This window comes from Musa acuminata, chromosome BXJ1-5, assembly GCF_036884655.1.
Source record: "Musa acuminata AAA Group cultivar baxijiao chromosome BXJ1-5, Cavendish_Baxijiao_AAA, whole genome shotgun sequence".
NCBI lineage: Eukaryota > Viridiplantae > Streptophyta > Magnoliopsida > Zingiberales > Musaceae > Musa > Musa acuminata.
In genome coordinates this window covers 43,328,685-43,351,123 of record NC_088331.1, presented here as the reverse complement: position 1 = coordinate 43,351,123, position 22,439 = coordinate 43,328,685, and the positions used below count along the sequence as shown (strand labels likewise).

Genomic DNA, 22,439 nt, shown 5'->3' with positions numbered 1-22,439 from the left:
TTATTTATGGAAATTAAAATTGATGTAAATCCAAAGTATACAAGTCCTTAATCCAAATTTATTTTAGTCTTTTGAGGAAGATTCAAGCTTGGAAGGGTAATTCACATTCTTTTTTATAGTTCTATTTTTTTTTTTAATATGTTATTTTTTGAAAATAAATTAGAGCATTTTAACATGACGAGCCATAATATAAATAAATATGCTAAAAACAAGCATAACAATCTTAAGTAAATTGATGATGATTAACTCATAAGTCTGACCTGACCCTTAATAAATATTGTGTTGGGTAACAACAACATATTACCAGACTGACCCTTCATAGCTATTTGACATTAGTTACTTCTAATCTTTTCTCCCTAATCTAAAAAATGGTATTATCATAAATTTTAATGCTGCATAGGTGTTGCTCTAAACAATGGGGTTCTTCAAACATATCCCTCCTTTGATGCTCTTTCAGAAAACTTATATTGAACAATATTAACAAATTATTTTATGTCTACCAAGAATGATGCATGCGTAAGTAGCAGCATCTGCTTTTCTGGGTTAATCAATAGTATCAAACACATTTCATGATGCATTCAATTTCCAGAAGACATGCAACAACAAAAACAAAAAAAAAGGCCCAAAGCAAGTGCTTACATGATCTAAGAAGACATGGGACACCAAAACATTGTTGGGTCTAAATAAGGCCATCGAGTTGAGCTTCCAGATCTTGTATTGTGACCATGCCAATGCTTTCTATTTCTTCAGTGGAATATTCAGATTTTAGCAGTGTCTGGAGCTGTAAGTGGGCTTCAAGTATGTTTGTCCTGCAGAACAGTAGAAAAAAAAAATAAAGTAAGAATTCCAAGTCCACCTGGCCTCTATCAGTATCACGTCACACTTGCACTTTTCCAAATAATAATAACCGAGCTTCTCCATTCAAAGTAGCATTAGCATTCTGAGAATGACAATATCAAAGATTGCAGCCAACAGAACGAAGGAGAAAATAAAAGAACAAGAACTTAGGTTCCACGTAACGTTACATTAATAGACATCCACATACAGCTTACAGAATAAGAATTTATTATATGTTAATAAAAAGTGACCAGCCTAGGCCTAAAACATAAAGAGAAAAAGAAAAAACTTATAGACCAGCAATGTGAAGTTCTACATACCTATATATTTTTATAATATTTCTAACCAATCAAGCAGGTAAAGAATTTAAGATGCATTCTGACCATTTCATTTTTTGCAATCAGTTTAATAGTTAAGCAACTCACTTGATGGGCTTAAACAAAATCATCCTAGTCGACGGGTTTTGCAAATATAGCTTCATTTTCATCATTACTCTGGGCAGGTCTTGCTGGAGAGCTGTTGCTACCTGTTCATATAGGAGCTCACGTTATTAGCACGAAACAAAAACCACAGTTTGGCTTTGCATATTATAGAATACCCTTTGAACTAGTTCAGCCACTTTATCAGGAGCAGCAAATGCTTGGCTCTTAAGGGGTTTTGCTAGAACAGAATCCAACTTCTGCCCTTGATTTCCCGACGATAGTGCAACTTTCACAGCAGTTACCTGGTAAACAAAAGTAACATTATCACAGACCAGTCTTTCTGATTATTAATCTGCTCTATACATCAGTTTCCTGGACACTAGTAAACCCTTGTTTGATGAACAGAAGAAAATGAGAAACCTAAATGAAAGTATAAAAACCAAGGCAAGTAAAACTGCTGTTTTGATGCAAAGCAGAAGCCAGTTAGGAGTCAAGAAACTTTCCATTGAAAAAGAGAACTCTGGAGCCAAGTTTACCCATACTTTATACTGACATTAAGATGCAACAAGAACACATGTATGCATATGTTTGTATGCGGATGCTTGTGCATGTGAGTGAGCAAGAAAATTGTGTAGATATGCAGATCTTTCATTGCATATTTAACTTGTGAACCTGCATAAGGGTAAAGGATCTAAAACCTTTGCAACAAATGAAAGCATAGGATCTACAACCAACTTCGTGGTAGCCATTATAAACTCTTCACAAGTAGTTTTAAGGCTTTTCTCAAGTTCCTGCAATCAAGAGAAAATTCAACCAAATGTGAGTTGCATCAGAAAGCAAACAAAGGCAATGAAAATGCATATTGAGACATTTCACAATCAGAAAGATGAAACAAATAAAAACATGCATCAGAGCACTAATATGTTTAAACCACACAGATTGAATAGGAATCCACTCTGGAGATCATCAAAAATATTATTGCTCTTTTAATCATACCGTCAAAGGTAATTGTCCAATAAACAAAACTATTCCACCTTCAGTTAAGCACCCTGAACGTAGTTAAAATTTACTCTAACATTGTGAATAGGAAATATTTTCCAGGTTCATTTCAGAATTCAACTCATTCCAGTGCTGTAACTCTGTGCATATTGGATAAGATGATTCAGACTGAAAAGTTTAGATGCCTCTGATATAATGTACATATTCTATCATTGTTACATCCATTAGTTGCAACTATAGTAGTACTTTCTTAATCTAAGCAACAAAAATGTTCAAAGATCTGAGACTCAGTTGAAAGTCAATTATGCTTCAGATAAAATAAAACTAAAGTGCTAAACTACTCGGCACAGTGAAAATTGAATATGATAAATTAGAGACTTACCTTCTTCGCATCTATTTGACTTTCGAGAACCCGAGGAGATAAAGTTCTGGCTAACGAAGCTGACATTGACCAATCAAATAGTGAGGACTGACCTCTGAGAATCCTCCTGAGATGCTCCTGAAAATTATTAACAGAAAAGGTTGCTTCAAAATGGAAGGTACATTGAAGTTCTTGTTTTACTATAGTACAATCCAAAATCATAAAGCACAATATAAAACAAGCTTAAGAAATGAAACATGGCTACATGCAGATAAACAAAGCATTAGACAAGGCAAAAACATGTTACACCACCTTTATTTCAACTGTATTTTTATCATAAGCTAGCAGCTTCACCAAGACCATCCAAGAGGATAATTTACTGTTTTTCCTTTATAATATAGTTTATGTTGTGTTCCAGCAAATACAACCGTTACAACCAAAACCTCTCCTAGTGTCTTCATGAATGATGCTTTCTACAAGGTGCAGCTAGAGTTAACTGCAAGCTACCAATCACTAATTGAGTATTATCTATTTCAACATAGATATTTTCTCTCTAAAATTTCCCCCTTTTCCTGCTGTTCAGTTATACCTCTTTTAGATTTAAACTATCGATGACATCATAATCAATGATCCACTACTAGATAAATTATTCTATCATTGACAAGGTCAACTACCAGATATATGTCCAATTATTTTTTATTTAAATACCTCACTCGTCTTGTTTGTTTGGACTGTGCCTTATCTCCCGACTTCTTCAAGCCATAAAATATCGTTAGCCTTTATCACTACAGAATGGTTCCTCTTTGTAGCAAATGCAGAAATGAGGAACAAAAATGAATTGGCTCTGACCCAAAATTACGATCATAATCCTTCTTACTTTTTCAGTTGTGTACAGCTCTGGCCCAAATTATCATATTAATATATCAATGCAACTAACGTCATCTTCAACTCTTTGAACTTTGTCCCAGTCCAAGGAACATTATATATTCTCTATCTACTTTGCAAACAACTACAAATAGAAACATCAAATGATTACTGCCTTTTCTCACATTTTTTAGCTCAAATAAGTAACCTTATAAACTTTCATTACTGGATTGCCTTCACTAATAGGCACCAATATGATGAATGTTGAAATACTTAAATAATGACACAAATACATAAACCAACATTGGTATCTGTAAGGACCCTTTGGAAACTAGCCCCATCTAGATGCAACAGAGTGATCTCACTGTGTATGTATGGCAGGTGTCCATATCAACATTGAAAAGAAAGTATACCTTACCCAGAAAAAATATACTCTCCCTCTGCATATTATGAGCTTACTTCCATTTGTCATATCTTTTAGAAGTTCAGTGTTGTCAAAAGATGATAACTTATGAATAGTTTATTGTGGAAAACAACGTTGAAATCATTCTACATGGACTAAAATACCCAAGCTTTTGAAAATTGGTTCAATACCAATTTTGATAGCCTTATATGATAATATTTTATACCAATGGTACAACGACTTGCACCACCTAATATCACTTCAAAATTATGAAGAAAAGTTAAATACCAACCCGGACTGACTTATATTGTCCACTAATGTTCCTTGGACCATTAAATACTGGGTACCTGTTTGATTGATATTTAGATCCTTAAAAGTAACAAACAGATCCAGGGTTTGGGCCATTTCTTATGACTAAGTTATCCAAATGGATAGAGTATTCTGGGAACAAATTAGTAATCATAATATGAAACAATCGAAGAGACATAATGTTTCAGCTTATACTAACCAGTAGATGAGAAAAATCCAGCTCCTTGTGAGTTACTGAAAACTCGATATCGAATGGTGCGATCTGAAATTTACAAAACATTTGAGTTGCAATAAGTTTCCTTTTTTGTGTCACCAAAAGCCAATATCAGCTACTTTTTACATGAAGAAAGACAATGCAAAATGTTGCCCACCTGTTCCCTCAATATAAGAAGGTGCTTGACAAGAAAAAGTTGCCCATCCATTGGGGATGATCTCTTTGATATAGATTTGCTCGCATTCTGATACAAATATATCAATAAAGCAGTTAAGAACAGATCACATGATAGCACAAGAATTTAAAATGTCCTCTCACCCCCGCAGATATTCTGCTTCATATACATACGTGAAATGCACATAGGCCACTATGCTGCAGTTAAAAAGCTTCATGCATTGCACTTTTAAGAGGCTTCCTTAATTATGATTACATAGTTGTTTTTTAAGAAAAGAGAAACCTGTCCTAACATAGTTTATTTTGTGCAAGCAACCAAGGCATGCTCCATGGTGCAAACAACAGTGTTCCAGTTCCATTTTAGTAAATTGTTCACAAGCCTATTTTATTTTTCTTTGGGTCTAATCTGCAACATTGCCAAACATTCTCCCCATCAGAGGAAACGAGAATCAAGCTAGGCAAAAGCAAACTCATACTTTCGCCTTAAAGGAATCTCCTATTGAACACAATCTTCTCTCACAAAATTGATGCCGTTAGATATAAAAGCGGTTGACTTGAGGAATGATTATGAGAATGAAAAAGAAGACAAAGGGCTTACACTTTCAGATAACTGGAAGCATCAAAAAAAGGAAAGACTCAGCAACCCAATTATCAATTTCTCTATTGCTTCTCTCATAAAATTGATGCTATTAGATATAAAAGTGGTTGACTTGAGGAATGCTTATGAGAATCAAAAAGAAGACAGAAGGGCTTACACTTTCGGATAACTGGATGCATTGAAATACGAAAAACTCAGCAACCCTATTATCGATTCCTCTTTTGTTTTGTTAATTTTCTTTTTTTTTTATTTAGTGAGGATGACTAGATGAAGATTTTCAGAAGAAACCAAAAAGGATTATTGAACAAAACAGTTCATAGAGATAGTCCTATATTGCATGTGAGTTCTACAGATAACTGATAAAGATTATCTTTTGCCGGATGAAAATACCAAGGACCAGATTTCCTGAACCAAGTGGACTAGTAGAATACTAACTACAATCGACTGGTAGTGATCCTTTCACTGTAACATAGTTGGGAAATTTTAGTTATTAGAGCGCTCAAATATACCCTAGACTATCAAGACATTAAAGCCTTCAATGAAGATAAAAGACGAAAACAATTGTATGATAAAAGAAAAACAATGTCATCATCCTACAAGATTATGATTAGTTTATAAATATTGCACACTAGATTACTTATTACAATTAAAGAAAATCGAATATGAGTTTTAAAGTGTTAAATAGATTATTGATTTTGAATGCTAATTCCTTTTCATGGTTCATTTTTTCAGCAGACCCAATTAACAAGATTAGAAACAAAAGAATGTTTGATTCAGAAGGTCACAGGAAAAGTAGAAAGTTACAGTGACACTTGTCACCAGTAAAATAACATAAATCAACCTTTTTTTCAAATACACATAAAAAGAAAACATTTTAATTTCTTACCATCAAACTTCGCCCCAAGATAACTTATCTAAAATTCAGAATATATATGCTTGAAAGTAACATCAGCATATTCTGAACTTCGAGAATTCAAGCTTCATAGTGAATGGAATGGAAAACATTACAAAAGATTCAGCATTAATTGCTCACAGAGAATTGGAAATGTGAACTATCAACCATGAAAAGATGAATACTGCAATTTACTTGGTGGTTGTTACCTAATGAATATTTAATCTAGCACATTTAAACTAAATCCAACCTTCTCCAAGTAAATTTTCTTCTCCAAAATTGTATACTTTCCTACAAGAACAACAACACAAATACCAAGAACATGCATGTGTTGTATATTTAGAGCATCACTTTCAGTAAGCTTCATTCAATATATAACTTTCTGACAATTCATTATAAATAACTTGACCAACCTGAATAGATATCGAGCAAAATTCTACAGCTTCCTGAAAAAGATTTTGAAGAGAGAAAATAATATTAAATATGTTACATTGATGTATACATATATGCTGATAGAGTGCTCCATAAATTATATCTAAATAAAAGGTAAAAATGTAAGCAAATCAAATACCTGAGCTAGACCGGTAAAAACGGCAGGTTCCAAGCAATGATATAACTTTGAGATGCATGATACTGTTTTTTCCAGTGGTGGATAGCAAGTTTTAAAAATGTCAGAGGTATCATCAACCTGATATATATAAAAAAGAATATGCCAGAGTCATTAGCAAAACTGTAATAATCCAGATTAAAATAAAAAGGGACATGTCTACTAGTTAATAGTGCAAAGCATCCAACAAAAGATAAAATCAAAATTATTACCAGATATTTTGTGCAGCACACATTTCTTTTCTACTTCATCAGAAGTGACTTTGTGGGTCACCCTTTAATATAAAAAAACTTATGCATGAAGACCATATCCAAATCAAAACTACATGGCATACTGCCTATTAAACATGGTATTATATACTTTGAATCCGAAAATAGCAGCAGCTAATAAGAACAGAGCATTCAATTGACTATTATAAAACTTATGCAATGAAAACTCTATCCAAATAAACGCTGCCAAACAAAGCCTTTTGCAAAAGTTTAAAAATTGAATGTACTAATCAAAGCCAAGCATATCTTTAAGACACTGAGATATAGCTTTTAAATAAAGAGAGAAAAAGACTACTAGGAGAAGTTGCATACACTGGTGCTTGAAGTCATATCAACAGATCTCTCAAGTTTTGCAGGATAATCTAGATCCTCATCAGAAGGACGGTAATTCGCTATCTGCCAAAGGTTAATAACGATTGAAATATCATTAAAATCAAAAAACATAAAAAGATTAGGGTAATTAGTTGAGCTGTAAAATTTGGGAAAGTAGCAGTACATAAATCTTTATCTATGCACTGCAGCAAGCTTTACTCCAAAATTGGACATGTAATGTGTTCTACAAAAAATATAACTCAAGAACAGTAGCTAGTTGATGTTTGAAAAAGATGACATTTACTAAACAAATTTTTATGGTTACACTTTGTGAGTGAACTCAATAGAACCATTTAAAAAAGAAAAAAGTAAATCATGTCATATAGAAAAAAGAAATAGAAGAAAAAGATAAAGTTATTTACATAAAAGACCTTCAATTTTCACTTTACAACCCAACTCCTCAAGTATTGATATTCACAATTCAACACTAATTGTTTCCCTCTGCTTGAAAAACCAGCAAAATATAAACCAATCCACAGGTAAACTATAACCTGACCTTCAAATGATAAATTCATACCTTGGATAACACCTAGTTGATATCACATTTCTTTCCCTTTCTCATGTCCTCATTGCCAAACTCAATAATTTATTCCCTAATCACCTTTTTCTTTTTAGTTGCTCTCTTGAAGTATAGTGAATTAGTCAAGATTGAGTCTAGGTACTTTCAAGAAATGGGATATGATCAATAGAGGTGGGTTGACAACTGCAAGAATTTACAACATAAACAAAATTTTCACTGTATAAATTTAGAACTTAAATAATAAACATTTCTTAATGTTGTTGTATGATCAGTTATACCAAATGCACAATACTTAAAATTATGGTGGCATTATTATGTGCTCAGAAATTAAAATTAAAATCGAGTTTAACTGAAATTGAATGGAAATGACCAAATCTTTCATGTTTGATTCATAAATACAAGACAACATTTTCTTGTTTACTTGATTTGTCAAGAAGTAGGAATCAGAATCAAATCTTTTTTATATTATTTTATTTTTTTTTGTTTAATTTATAAGTTATTTTTAATTATTTGATTTTTTAATACATACATAATCTTCTACCTGTGTTATTGTTTTCTATACATACATAATCTTCTACCTGAGTTATATTATACTATTTTATTTCATGTTTTATTTTTTAGTTTCATATATCGTTTTATTTATTACTTATATTATATTATGTGTGTTAGATAAATCCTATCTGATTTTATATTATTTGATGTGATATATTGTTTTTTATTTATGTTACTTTATGTTTATGCTATTTCTGTTTTCCATCTATTTTATTTTATTTTATTTTATAAAATAAAATAAAATAGAATGTTCGACTTTGTTGTTGTTATTCTTGTAACAATATGTTAAAGAATTATTTTCAATATATCTTATATCACTTCATATTTTAAAATATTATAAATATATTACTATAATATTTCATTATAGTTTATTTAAACTTTTTTTTTAATTTTATATTATTTTTCATTTTATATCAATGTAACTTATAATGATCTATTGTGACATAATATTATTTATATTATTTTGTTTAATTTTATATTGTTTTATTTTACATTTATTTGCTTGTATCATTTCATCATTTTTATTTTTATTTTTATTTTTATTTTTAATTTCTGCATGGTATTCATATTATTAGATGTTGATGTTATGAACTTTACCAAGATTGCAAAAAACATTTATGCAGTCGTACTAATAAAAAACCCAAATAAATGCATTGTCTCAGTCTTGTGTTCGAAAATTTTTCACCATTCAATTGTTGAAAAGTTTCCCAATGACAGCATGTTAATAGACCAGTAAGCTGAGAATCCAAGCCAAGTTCAGTTTGAGCCAAAATGAACACAGTAGTATGAAAATGAGTTTTGATAAAAATACCTCTTCACGAATATGTGTCCGAGCACAAAACGTCAGTCTTTCATGAATATCTGCTAGAATTCGTTGCAGTGTAGGACGTAATCCGGCAAGTGACTCACCACGTCTACTAAGCTGCTCTCCAAGAACTTCAACTTTCAGGATATCGACAAGTTCACATAGAGAATCAACATTTGCTTCATGTATCAGTTTAGGGCGCAGTGTATCATACAAGTACGTGGACCTGCATATTTAATACCATCACCATGCTCTTACAGCAAAGATACAAAAGTGGAAAGGATCTTAAAACCATGCAAAAGTTGAATAAAAGCACAAGGCATGGACAAAAAAAATCAACTACTTCAATTATATAAAATAAGCATTTCTGAACAAAATGGACAACTGAGTATTATACCTAAGATATCAAGAATCACAATTTAAATGAAGTATTACAGAGAGTAGAGACTACCATATATGAGATTATCTTATATCATTATGTTATATGCTCTTCAAAAACTAACCCCAGTGACTCATAAAGTAATCCAAGTTTACATAGATCATAATGTGAAAAGGAAGCAAATATAAAACATCAAGTATAAAGACCAAAACAATTCAAATTGATGATCATCAATGAAAATGGATGAAGACAAAATCTAGAAAAGATTAATAAATACACAAAGGCTAATGTGAAGATAATAGAGTTAAGTTGATTGAATCTTGTTCCAAAAGTTTATCACATTTTCCATACATAGAAGATTATTTGCAACAGAACATAAGAAATATAACATCCAAATGCCTGGTATAGGGCATGCAAATTAAAGAATTCAAGTAGTCATATATAGCATCTAAAGCATAAAACATTGTGCATACAATTTAGAAGTTGTTACCAAGAATGAACTTAATTGCCTCTCTGTAAGGAAAAGAGTGGCACAGACCACAGAACAGGTCTTGATGGTCATTTTATGCAGCCTTACCCCTATAAAACAGTTTCATGACTTAATCTCGTCAACCGAGTTGCAAAAAAAGAGCCTTAATTTGTTGCCCTGAGGGGTGCCCATCCGCCACAATTATCCTAGTCACTATACATTAATTGCTTCAATCCATTATCTTAGTCATTGCCTAACAAGCCAAGCATTTCGAAGATAAATTTGTAAGAATACATTGGCCAGTAAAAGGTGTAATGGATGCTGGAATTCTCTTTTCATTGAAGAAATGTTCTTTTAGCTTTGCTTGTTTGCTGAGTGGGGAGGCAATTTGCTTGGCTCCAGTTTAGCAGGATAAAGCGTGCCTTTTAAAAAATCAGGGACTATTCAGGGGCATAATAAAACAATGAATTTTAGGAGCGCAATCATCCCTCATCCTTGGTAGCATTCTATATAAGGCATGTCTCAAAGGAGCTTAAAAGGTGCATATATAAGGCATGTCTCAATGAAGCCTATAAATCTGAAGGGAGGGAACAAAATTTAAGACACATGCACCTTGTGCCCAGGCATGCTGTTGATCAAAACTCCCCTGAATAGAACAATGTTAGCATCAAAGCATTCTTGTAACATTTCTTCATATTTTAATTATCCAAGCTCCCATATCAATAAGTTGCATAATACCAACCTCGACCCCAGAATGCCTAAGAAAAGATTTATAGATCAAATTACATGAGCTGATAGGATGCAGATCAGCAATTAAGATATAATGATCAATTACCAACATACATCCCTGATAACAATGACCTTAAGAAATTACCAGCTTTACAAGTTAGTTAAGAACTTAAGATCATAAATCATGATGTTGATTCCATGTAACAACCATCACAAACATTTGTCCTCTGCTTCAAGATCATAAAGTTAATTGCATGTAACAAGCATCACACAGATTTGTCCCAATGTATAAACTACTGTCAAACTGCATTCATACTTTCATAGAGCATTTAATCTTGTGCAGATCCTGGAAACTACTAAGAGTAAGCTTACTGTACCATTGCTGGCCAAAAGAATGATATTCATGTCCAATTGCACCTAATCCTCAAAATTATAGTTTCACAAATACCTAAAGCCTTGAACTCCTACCTACTCCATAATCAGATGTAGCAAAACATCAGCTGCAGATGATGCAAAGGAAGAAGGCAAAGAAAAACACTTACAAAGGATTTATTAAAGGAGACAAACTTGAGACATCAGCTGAAGATGATGCAAAGAAGTGTTCAAAAAGTTGGTGCTCAAGCTGACAAACCTGGAAATTTGCAAATAATACCATCCCATGTCAGAATATGTCAATTTTTGTGGAACCAAAACAAAAATACTAAAACGCTCACAGTACTATCTCTGGAAAAAAGGAAGTGATTTGACAACACAACTGTTTAAAGAAAGAACAAATTCGAAGAAGAATCTCATGAACAATGAAAAATCAGAGCACAAGTCAAACTCATAAATTTTTATAGGCATAATCATGTGAAAATCAGTCATATATCATGACTGGAATGACCCATATTTTATGACAAAATTACATAGGCAAAATCACACAAGCAGCACCTGCAACATATGTGTGGTATGCAAAAAAAATGCATAAAAACTCTATAGACGCAGACAAAAGATTTCACGTTATGTATATGTAATCAATAAATCTCTGATGTTTTGCAGATAGGAACCATGCGGAGGGATGTGCTTCATTGGCTCATTGTTTCGTACCTTTGAAAGGAACATGTCTCCTTTAAATCTCATTCTTTCCAGCCTTCTAGATGATCTATATGAAACTTGGAGGATTCAACCTGGTTGAATCAACCTAAACTGCAACCATTAGATAGAACCTATCCACTAGTTAGTCATTTAGGTCTCTTGTTCATCCTTTTTGCCTACAGTTGCATTCAGAGCCTGATACCAGATTCAGAAGGTTGACATTTGTTCAAGTCTTCTATGGAACATTCTTCAGAGTTCTCCCTCTAGTCCACATTGTCACAAAACCCACTTCCAAGACAGGACACTTGCACGGATTTTAACTTTGTAGAAACCAATGAATTTCATACTTTTCAATGTTCTTGACGTTTAATGATCAACATATAGCAAGATCACATAAACCTGCCATATGCTTCATCAGCATCTCTTCCGATGACACTTTCTTGTGTAAAAAATTACAGAAGACTCAGTATTTCCATGATCATATAGACAACAATATCCACAACAACAATTAGGATAGATCCATGCTCATATATTGGAGTACTAGTTGTCATTTGCTCAATGCATCCCTCATTTTTCATATCTAGGATTGGCAGTGTAGATGATTCAATGAAAGGAATGCATAGGCACAGTTATAAACAGGCATACAACCATGCAGTGTATGTTTCACAAGCCATAAGATCCCGACTATCAGGAATTAAATGGATCTTTTCCCACTACCAAGTGATATGTATGTAGGGCAATTTTGTTAGATAAGGAACTGAATCTCTCAGGTGCTAACCTAATGTGGTCCTCTCTCAGAGTAATATGGCCCATTGCTACAGTATGATATACTGTTGTATGTTACTGGAGAAATACAAAAAAAAGTAAAATTTAGTGTATTTAGCTTAAGTTTGTGTGTTTTCTGTTCTTTTTTTTTTTGAAACAGTTGCTTTGCTTTGCTTGGCCCAGAAAGTGATTTTTAAAAAAAGTTTGTGTATATTATTAAATGGCAGTAAAGTAGTTAGATTGATGCAGTGTGGTCCACATATCCATGATTCCTTTAATCCATGATTCACTAGGATCTTTTATGCTACTATCAAATGAAGATAAATTCTCATAAGAACTGTTTTCACGTAATGTACAAAATTTCAGAATATTGGTAAGTCTATCATGTAAGACTATAAGGAGGCAGAGATGACCTGGCATTTATATGAAAACAACAAACTTCAGTTTCAATGTATTATAATATACTAATTAAAACACATATTAGATGAATTATTTTATGAAAAAAGAAGAATATATATCTATCACCTGCATTAGGTATGCACATCCAGACCTAGTCAATGATGGCAAGGGCTCTTTCTTTGAGAACTCTGAGATTCTCTGTTGCACGATACCTTTCACCTAAATGGCATGCATGCAACATCTGAGCATACTTATGACTAATTTGAAACTTAGCACATAATGCCAGCATCATGAAATTACCAAGGACAGCCTCTGCTCACAGTACAGTTTGTGGCATTCTTTAAGAATCTGAGCATACTCTTTCCTAGAAGTTCTGCTCTCAATTTCTGCCAGTACTGGCTTCAGCTGTAAACATTAAATATTTATTAATTTTTGTCTTCACAACAAATAGCAATATATCTGACAAAAAGTTTCAATGACCCGATCATTATATGAACAGGGAACCCCATAGTTGGAACTTGGAATTTGGTTATTTCAACAAATATAAATTCCTTATCACGGCTCTGTTTGATTTCTTCCATCGATCTTTGCAGTCTAACAACCTAAACCACCATTAAAGCTGAAAAATAGGTTACATATACCTCACTTGCTGCTGCTTTGAAGCGAACATAAATAATTGATGCCTCCACACCCTCTGAAACAGTTGCTTTGCTTGAACTACTCCCTCGAATAGCAGTTTGAACCTAGAGCAGTGATATTAAATAGCAGTTGATAAGGTACAGATTGTATCAATTTGCCTCAGCAAGCAGCGAGGAACACCTAGAAAATATTTTACCTGGGAAGAAGCACTTTTAAGAACAGAAAGCACATGAGAGCGGATCATACCTAACGCTCGAGACTGTAGAAAGAACAACATAATAGCTAGTAAGTTTCATCCTTTACAGTGAATTGAAGGACATGCAAAAATTTATGAAAGAAGTTAAAAACATAAAATAATCATGCACCTGAAGCTGTCTAAACTTCACCAAGTAGACACCGGATTCTGCATACTGTGGATTACTCTCAACATACCTAGTTTGAAGAATGTTAACATAAGACCAAAATTTGCAGATTTTTCAAACATCAGAAAAACTAGAGTGATTTTATTCACTTACGAGATGCAGTCATCAAGACGCTTCAATAAAGGAAGAAACTCCACACTGCTGATACTCATGTTTGAAGAATAGAAATTGGTAGAAACCTATAAAAAGCAGAGGCTACACACTTTAATAAAAGATTATCCATGTGGACTTCAGCATAGAAAGCCAACATGTGGAATTCATGATCCATGGTGCATAGAATAAAAATGATCACTTCCAAGAAAGATGTGAAAAGGCATATTATGATGAGCTAATAAAACTCATTGTTTATCAAACGTTTCTCATGTACATAGAATCATTCAAAATATTAGATCAGAGAGACTAAATTAAATGGATCTATTTAAATGCCACTGCTGGCATAAAGGTCAGTCTGTATGATCATCAGAGACGGCAAAAGATCAACAAAAAACTCTGCAAGTATATCACAAGTAGTGTAAATTTTAAATGTTAACTATACAAACAATTCAGAAAAGTGGTGGGTCATCAATGCCTTTATTTTAATGGGATCAGTGATATGAATGATGTCAAGGTTGGACACATGCATTCAGAAGTACCAGTAATTTGTCCCTAAACCTAAAAGATGTGCATCTAAATTAGGTCTGGTCAGATTGCATCAGCACAAGCTGATAATGAATTTACTCATTTGATTCAAAAATGTTCCAATCATCTGACAAAGAAATAAAAAATAAGTTGTTTAATCTAGATCATTTTGATATGCACCTTCTTGTCCTCCTCCTACCCTTCTTCTTCTTTCTTCATTTGCTTGCTTCTTCTTCCTCTTCCTCCTCCCTTCTTCCACTTCCTTCTTCTTCCCCCACCCCCACCACCCCCCCAAAAAGAAACAAATTCCTCCCAGCATACCATGTGTTAGTATGCCAGAATAGACTGGACCCTTACCTATCCGCCAAACATGGACCAGCATGGATCCAGTACTCGAAATTGGATTCCTTGGGATACCTAAGAGTTTTTAACCAACCTACAATACGTTGAGACTTCATTAGAAGTAAAAGTTTTTTGGGGAGGCGTATTGATGTACTATATGTTGATACAAGAATAGTAACACATCTTTTTCAAGCTTCGAGGAATAGCTTTGTAGTACGTTCCAGACCGTCCTTCTGTTAATATTGAATTATCTACAAAGAAATTATTTAAATTGTTAGATTATTTTTTAAACAACTTAAACTTTAATATTGAAATGAATTAAATAATCAATATATGGATATACTTGGTTCCACTACCAAAAAGAACAACTCCATGGGTGGTGGATCAAGGTCCTTGATAGTCAATCCTATGTATTTGTATATCAATTTAATATATTTATCGAACCCAATTCTAAAATTGATTAAACGACATAGTATACTGATAGTCTGATACAACGTATGTCATTGGTGCATCAATCTAGTGATGATCATAGTTTGATCGTCTTGAACCATATGTGTCCGAAGTGGCTCCTAAGGCAAGGACGATTGTGGTATGTATTTGTGCGAAGCATAGATAATATCAGAACTTCTACTTTCATCACTAATCAGCCGCTTCATATCATAAGATCGATCACTATACTGCTACTTGGAGAAGAATGACCAACTATCATCGTACTGTTGTTAACCATAAAATTCTCCATAATACAACGACTGTGAATACGATGAGCTTCACTCTGTGTCTATACCGTGTAGGCTCTAACTCATCTACTCAAAATCATCCACTGACTTCTCTTTCCCCTTCCCCTTCCATGTATAAACTTGATCAGTACCTCGTCGAGCTCCATGATTTGAATCTTGGGTGGGATGTTTAAAATACTACTCGATCCATGCACCACCCTCAAATTGTGTAAACGAGACCATCGACTCCTCGGCGTCACCACCATCATCGATCGAGGTACTGTTGTCCACATCGCTACCATGTCTCTGGATTGAGTAGGTTGTTGAATGCGATTAAGAAGGTATCTCGTAGCTCAACTCGATTCTTTCCAATAGTGTTGATGCTACTGTCTTCCCCTTTTCCTTTTGCCTTTGCACACTGGCGAACGACTGTGACGGTTGGGCGTCTCTAGTTCCTATTAAAGTGTTCTTCTTCTTAATTTTCCTAAGTTAGCTTTCCAAATTTAATCAAATCCACAAATCGCAGCCTTGTTAAGTTTAAGAGAGTGAAAATATGAGAATGAGAGAGAGATAAGTGAGAAAGAGTTTGAGAGAGTTTAAGAGTTTAAAAGAGTGAAATGAGTTTAAAGAAGAGGGAAGAAAGGGTTTAGAAACTATTTGACCATTTGAAACAAGACAATCTCAGCCCTTAATCGGTAATAATCGAAATATAATTGTTACTAACTAGTACAAGCAAGTAACAGTCGGATTTCGACCGTTACCGACTAGAATAGACCCCATATCGCCCGATATAAGGTCATGTTATGTGTACCGCCCAATATAGGACAGTCCATGTATTGGTCCCTTGTCGGACTAGTACATACCACCCGTACCAAGTGGTACATCTCGATATGACGAACCCTGGTTTTTAGTATCCTAAACAACATTGACAAGCATCAAGAAGAGTGCAATAATGCACAGTATATTCCCGAACAATTCTAACCAATTCCAGCCAGCAGGGTACATATAGATTCGGTAATCTAGTACTTATTCTATACATGCTACTTACGAATTAGCCTCTCATATACTAGGCCTACAGCCTTATACATTATAGACTAAGCTGGGTTAACAAGTGCAAAGAAACTGATACATGAATCCCACAAAAGGTCGGCTTGGTTTGGACCAAAAAGAAAAGGAGAAGCACATAACAAAGAGAGAGAGCGAGAGAGAGAGAGAGAGAGAGAGAGAGAGTCATGCTTATTTAAATTATGTTGCTAAAATGGGTACAATACAGGCAGAAAGTTTAAAAAATATACCAAGGAAAAAAATATAATGATCACAAACAACAAATAATATAAAGAACATAGATATCAAACCTTACATTCTCCAGTTCATCAAAGTAGTTGAGCTTACTGCGGAGCGCATCTGCAAACTCAATCAATCTTTGTTTTTCTATCAACTATAGTATCATAAGAAATAAGAAAAAGCTTGTTAGAATGCATTGGCTGATTTCAGTAATCACTGTCAATTTGCAACACTAAAACCTAGCATTACTGGTCATCAGACAGCATACAAGCATACAACTCACGCAGGAGAACGAAATTGAAAATACATTGGCCAACAACCATGTTAATCAATTAATTTGTGGGAGTGCTTCAACAACAAGTATAATGCCAACAATGGAGAAACCTTACTGGTGTACCAAAGATTGCCATTTAAAGTAGCAGAACATCAAATTCATTATAAATCATAGCTTACCTTTTGACATTTAACGGCATTTTAGCATGAAACCAACATCTCTAGGCATGTTTTTTAATTTCACAGCATGCCACCATGTTTGGCATGTGCTGGCATAACACTCTAACCTTACTTGGTGTGTCATAGTTTGCCCTTTCAAGTAGCAGAATATCAAATTCGATATGAATCATAGCTTACATTTTGATGGGATGACTCTACACTAACCATGTACAAAAGTTTTGACATGAAGCATGCCAACATCCCATCAAAGTTTGGCACTGTTTTGGCAACTTTGAGATGTGATAATTTGACTATAATCTAGGAAAGCACAGTCTAATTGCAAGAAAAATGTATAATCTTAAAACAAATAGTTATCAGATATTAATTGTGAGCCACAGGCAATCGGAACAATAGGTTGGAGCACATACTAATCGATCACATGCATCGTGCAAAGTTTTTGTCTTTGTGGCAACAGTCTGGTGCAGTGACTGAAGTTCATTGAATAAATTGAGGGTCTCATCCACCTGATAAGGCAGGTCAACCAGTCATGATACTTAGAAATTCCTGTCAATATGTGCAGAACAGAGAGTGTATACACACCAAATGATCTAGAATAAACTTACCTGCTGAAGAATTTCATCACATATCTGAACACGTTCCACCAATGTATTCACATATAGACGATATTTTTCTTCTGTCTGTTACACAATTAAAGCATAAGTAATTTCATTAAAGCGCATGGAACTATCTAATTTTGGCTAACTGCAAAGCAACTGGTTTGTACCAACCTCAGACTTCATAGCCGATTCAAGATCTGAAAACCATTTGTAGAACTATAAAAAAAAAAATATAGATTTAAGTAATGAACAAATCCTCTCAAGGATAAAACAATGAACAGTGAATTGATACAGAAAATGGAAAAAAAAAAAAAAAGCAACGAGCACCCTCTCACTTGTATTATATGTCAATAGTCCATTATTGAAACTGTGGAAGGAAATGTGAGTATCTCAATCCACAACATTTCATTTTGCATAGAAATAGAAACAGTTTTTCTGAATGCACAGAAATAGAAGAAAAAACAGTTTTTCTCAACCCACTCCTAATATAACTCCCAATATCAGTTTGATAGGGTTAAAGCATGAGCCAAATAGAGATTTGACTCAGGAAACAAATTATCACATACTAATTAGCAACATCGTCTAGTACATTGATGCACTTGAATGATTAGATCAACAAGTAATCAACAAGAAATTACTAACTTTAATTCTCGAGTAGTTCTTGAACAAGTTTGTATGATGTTTTGAATCAAGGAATATTAGGTTCATAAGATGGTGTTTGTCATTATAACTAGTGTTGAGCAACTTGCCTCTACATAGCCAACACATGTAAGTATGGTGCTTCTTGGGCTAGCTCAATATCAGAGATCAACTTTGAACTATGTTTTATATGAATTAGCCCTTGACAAGAACGTTAAGCCTTTAAGTAAAGAATGACATGGCCTTGATTTGTCCCACAATAAAAGTGGATGCAGAGTTGTGTTGGTATATATGATTTGATGGGATTATCACTAGTATTTTAGTTTTGAGCAATTTTTCCTTGTAATTTATAACCCATTAAATCAAAGTTACTATGATAGTAGGTTGATATGGTCAAGATGTGAGAGTAAGATGAAGAGTTCAGGAAAGTAAAAGGATCATACTCGAAAATCATGAAACCTCCTCCATCATTAAGAAAGCCAGAAAATCATATTCACTTGTAGAACAAAGCTTGAACCTAAGTTAACATCAATCAGACAAGGATGTATCTACTCTTCAAATTGGAAAAATGAGAAGATTTGAACTGATTGCCTATCATTGACTACTGTTTTGGGTGACAAGAATGAAAAGCAGGCCAATTTCTTATTCAAATAAAAATATATATCCATTGTTTCTGCAACCATTCAAGAACATGAACAAGAATTGTTGACGTAGTATGAAAATTTTACACCTCTAAAGAGGTTATCAAAGATAACTCTGTCAGATAAGTTACAGCAGTAATTATCCTTAATTCTATCGAACTGATTGAAGCACTAATTGAACATAAGTAGTGGATCACCTAGTTGAGATTATAACCCACTATTTTATTTTCCCATAGAAAGCATCCTCTTCCCGGATGAGATCTGGTGAGGGTTCAATTGGTCAAATTGTATAGCTAGGCAACTGCCCGCCTCCCCCTGAGGGGGACTACAGGGAGCTCCCGGAATGGGCATTATGGCAAAGAACAAGAAGAACAAAAAGAAGGAATTTTTCTTAGCGAGGGAAATCCCCAAATCATGTCTGGGGGAGAAAACATCTGTCTGCTAGTGAAGCCTCATTCTGAACCTCTCCCTATCCTGTGCAGCTCTTCAATTTCGGCTTTTGACTTTCAAAGTCTAGTAGTTCCAATACAGCACAAGGATTTACCACAGCCATTATGGATTTGAATTAACATGCTATTGGCTGCCAACAAAGAGCTGAGAGATTGCCTAGTACAACTGGTGGTGGACTCTATAAAGGTGCTCCATGACAGGATGCTGGCTCCAGAGGCTCCATCTCTATTGGGTGATGCAGGAAGGCCTGCTGCTGAGCAGGTATCCCAGTGCAAGAATATATAAGAAGACTTGAGGTCCGAAGCGGCCAATCTTACTGAAAAACACTCTTTTTTTTTTCAAGAAAAAGTCCCTCTTTCTAAATGTCTTTCATTTTTTCAATGGTTGGCATGAATTAGTTGAGAACATCCAAAAAGGAACAAATTGAGAAGCAACATCACATCATAGTTGGGTGGAGTCAACAAAGTACAGATTGTCCATGAATGCTTCAAGTTTTCATATAATTACAGGTCACTACAAAATAGCATTGTTTGTGATCTACAAGAAAGTAATGGCATATTCATTGGAGATGGAAAGGGTATATATTGTATAATAAATTTGATTCTACCTAAAGCAAACAGGAGAACAGCTCTAGTGCAGATTGTCAAGTTATTTCTCGAAATCAATAAGATGCGCTAGAAGAAATAAAAAGACAGCTCTTACTAAGAGGCTACCCTTAGCAAAGGAGTCAGAATAATGCATTGGACTTCCTGTTTAATGGGTTAGAATGTTTCAACTTGTTGAATTTACAAATTTTTAATGTTCTTGCACAAAAAGAATATCATATAGGATTTTACGTTCAAATCTTTCTGATTAACATCGCAGTCAAGAGTAAAGAAACCTGGTGAGTGTTGACCAAAACAGCATCTATAGCTCCTGAATCCTCCAAAGTAGAATCTTGGGGCGAAGCTGATGCGCCACTACCACCCGGAATCTGCTCCTGAGACTGCAACAAATCCAATTGGGATCATAAGGAAAACAAATGATATTATTCAGGGCAAGAACACTCACTTGCCAGAGATGAAACAGAAAGATGAACAGAAAATCCGAACCCAAAGAGGCTAAAATGTCGTTCAGATTTCATAATCGAATCCACGTACCAAAAAATCAGAGAAACTCAAATATATCCACCTAAAGAGTACGCAATAAGATCTAGAGAGCTAGAAAAGAAAATCGACATAGCTTCTCGCGAACACTCACCAGATGAGGAGGGAAGGGTCTCTCTGCGACAGCATTGGAAAGCGCCAAGATCGCGGCCTTCTGCTGCTCCGTGAGGGGCGCATTCTGCGGGTAAGGATGCAAAGACAAGGAACAGCGGATTTAGTACTCCTACCGGCCTAGATCTGATGCCAAACTCGCAGATCCACTCCAAGATATCGGACATATGGATCGATGGGGGTCAGGAGTTGCGAGGGGTGGCGAAATCAAGAATTGGAGATCGGGTTACCTGCTCCCAAGAGGAAGCGAAGTTGTAGCCCTTGGAGACGGCTCCGGATTTGGGGAGAGGATTGGTGGTCGCCGTCGTCGTAGTCGCCGCCATGGGAGCTCCCGAGACGAAGCCGAGAACCTTTAGCTACATAACGGAGACGAACGGATCCGAGACCGCTTGCATTTCGGATCCTTTCACAGCGTATCGGATCTCGATCCGAACTACAGAAAAAATCAATGGTTGTTATTGCGATGTCGGGCAGTCTGATCCGTTCAACGGTGTCACTCGTTTCGCAATGCTTTTGAGAGAGAGAGAGAGAGAGAGAGAGAGAGAGAGAGAGAGCGAGAGAGCGAGAGAGAGAGAGAGAGAGAGAGATATATATATATATATATATATATATATATATATATATATATTAATGTCAATCCCAAACTCAAAATAAATATATATATATATATATATTAAATCTTAAGAATATAGATCTTTACCAATTTCAATATATAACTAAGTCTTCATCCGAAAATGACATGAGATATTTTCACCGTCTAAATATCCTAAATTGTAAACATAGACTAGAAGTTGGTTCATTATCTCATTATTTTAGATCAATGGGAGTAAAAAAATCAGTTCAATAACAATGGATTATATGAGTAACTTAAAATATAAAAATACTTTCAAGAAATCAAATTAGAATTGATACACTATCATTAGAAGAAGAATAAATATTATTTTTTTAAGAGACTAAATGAATAGAGAAAAATCTAAAAAGATTAATAGTACTAGATTTAAAATTTGATATACTAAAAATGTTAAACATAGAAATAACATAGAAATTATTATTAATAAGGATCTTAAGAGTAATATTATAGATGTAAAAAGATATAGAGATAAAATTTTAATTTTATTTTTTTAAAATAAAATGTTCTGAATTAGTGCTTATACTCCAAAAGTCAAATTGGATGATGAAACCAAAAGAGAATTTAGGAAAGCATAGATGATATCATTCGAACAATGCCTATAATCAAAAAATTTATAATTAAAAGAGATTTGAATGATCATATAGGAAAAACATATAATTAATATAAACATGTGCATAAGAGCTTTGGTTGTAGAGAGAAAAAGGAAGATATTAATATAATTTTAGATTTTATAACTTTA

At 34.2% G+C, this 22,439-nt stretch overlaps 1 protein-coding gene across 1 annotated transcript; it reads right to left on the bottom strand.

The window, feature by feature from the left end:
- Positions 1–416: 416 nt before the first annotated feature.
- Positions 417–21,454, bottom strand: LOC103985537 (conserved oligomeric Golgi complex subunit 3). The gene is made up of 25 exons (XM_018826721.2): positions 21,300–21,454; positions 21,053–21,136; positions 20,694–20,798; positions 18,255–18,299; positions 18,090–18,164; positions 17,895–17,990; positions 17,111–17,188; positions 14,168–14,253; positions 14,018–14,084; positions 13,849–13,911; positions 13,655–13,756; positions 13,314–13,418; positions 13,140–13,232; positions 11,318–11,406; positions 9,205–9,424; positions 7,262–7,345; positions 6,645–6,761; positions 6,487–6,519; positions 4,567–4,653; positions 4,395–4,457; positions 2,641–2,757; positions 1,958–2,050; positions 1,436–1,561; positions 1,263–1,363; positions 417–809 (listed from the first exon to the last, which is right to left on the bottom strand). Exons 1-25 carry the CDS (start codon positions 21,390–21,392, stop codon positions 680–682), a joined length of 2,352 nt encoding a protein of 783 aa, XP_018682266.2. The 5' UTR covers positions 21,393–21,454; the 3' UTR covers positions 417–679.
- Between the last annotated feature and the right edge of the window lie 985 nt (positions 21,455–22,439).

Coding starts and splice junctions, on each gene's coding strand:
- LOC103985537 (XM_018826721.2), bottom strand. CDS start 21,392: ATGGCGGCGACTACGACGACGGCGACCACCAATCCTCTCCCCAAATCC. Junction 18,165..18,254: donor AATCGGCTATGAAGTCTGAG/GTTGGTACAAAC, acceptor ATTGTGTAACAG/ACAGAAGAAAAATATCGTCT. Junction 14,085..14,167: donor CGTCTTGATGACTGCATCTC/GTAAGTGAATAA, acceptor TCTTCAAACTAG/GTATGTTGAGAGTAATCCAC.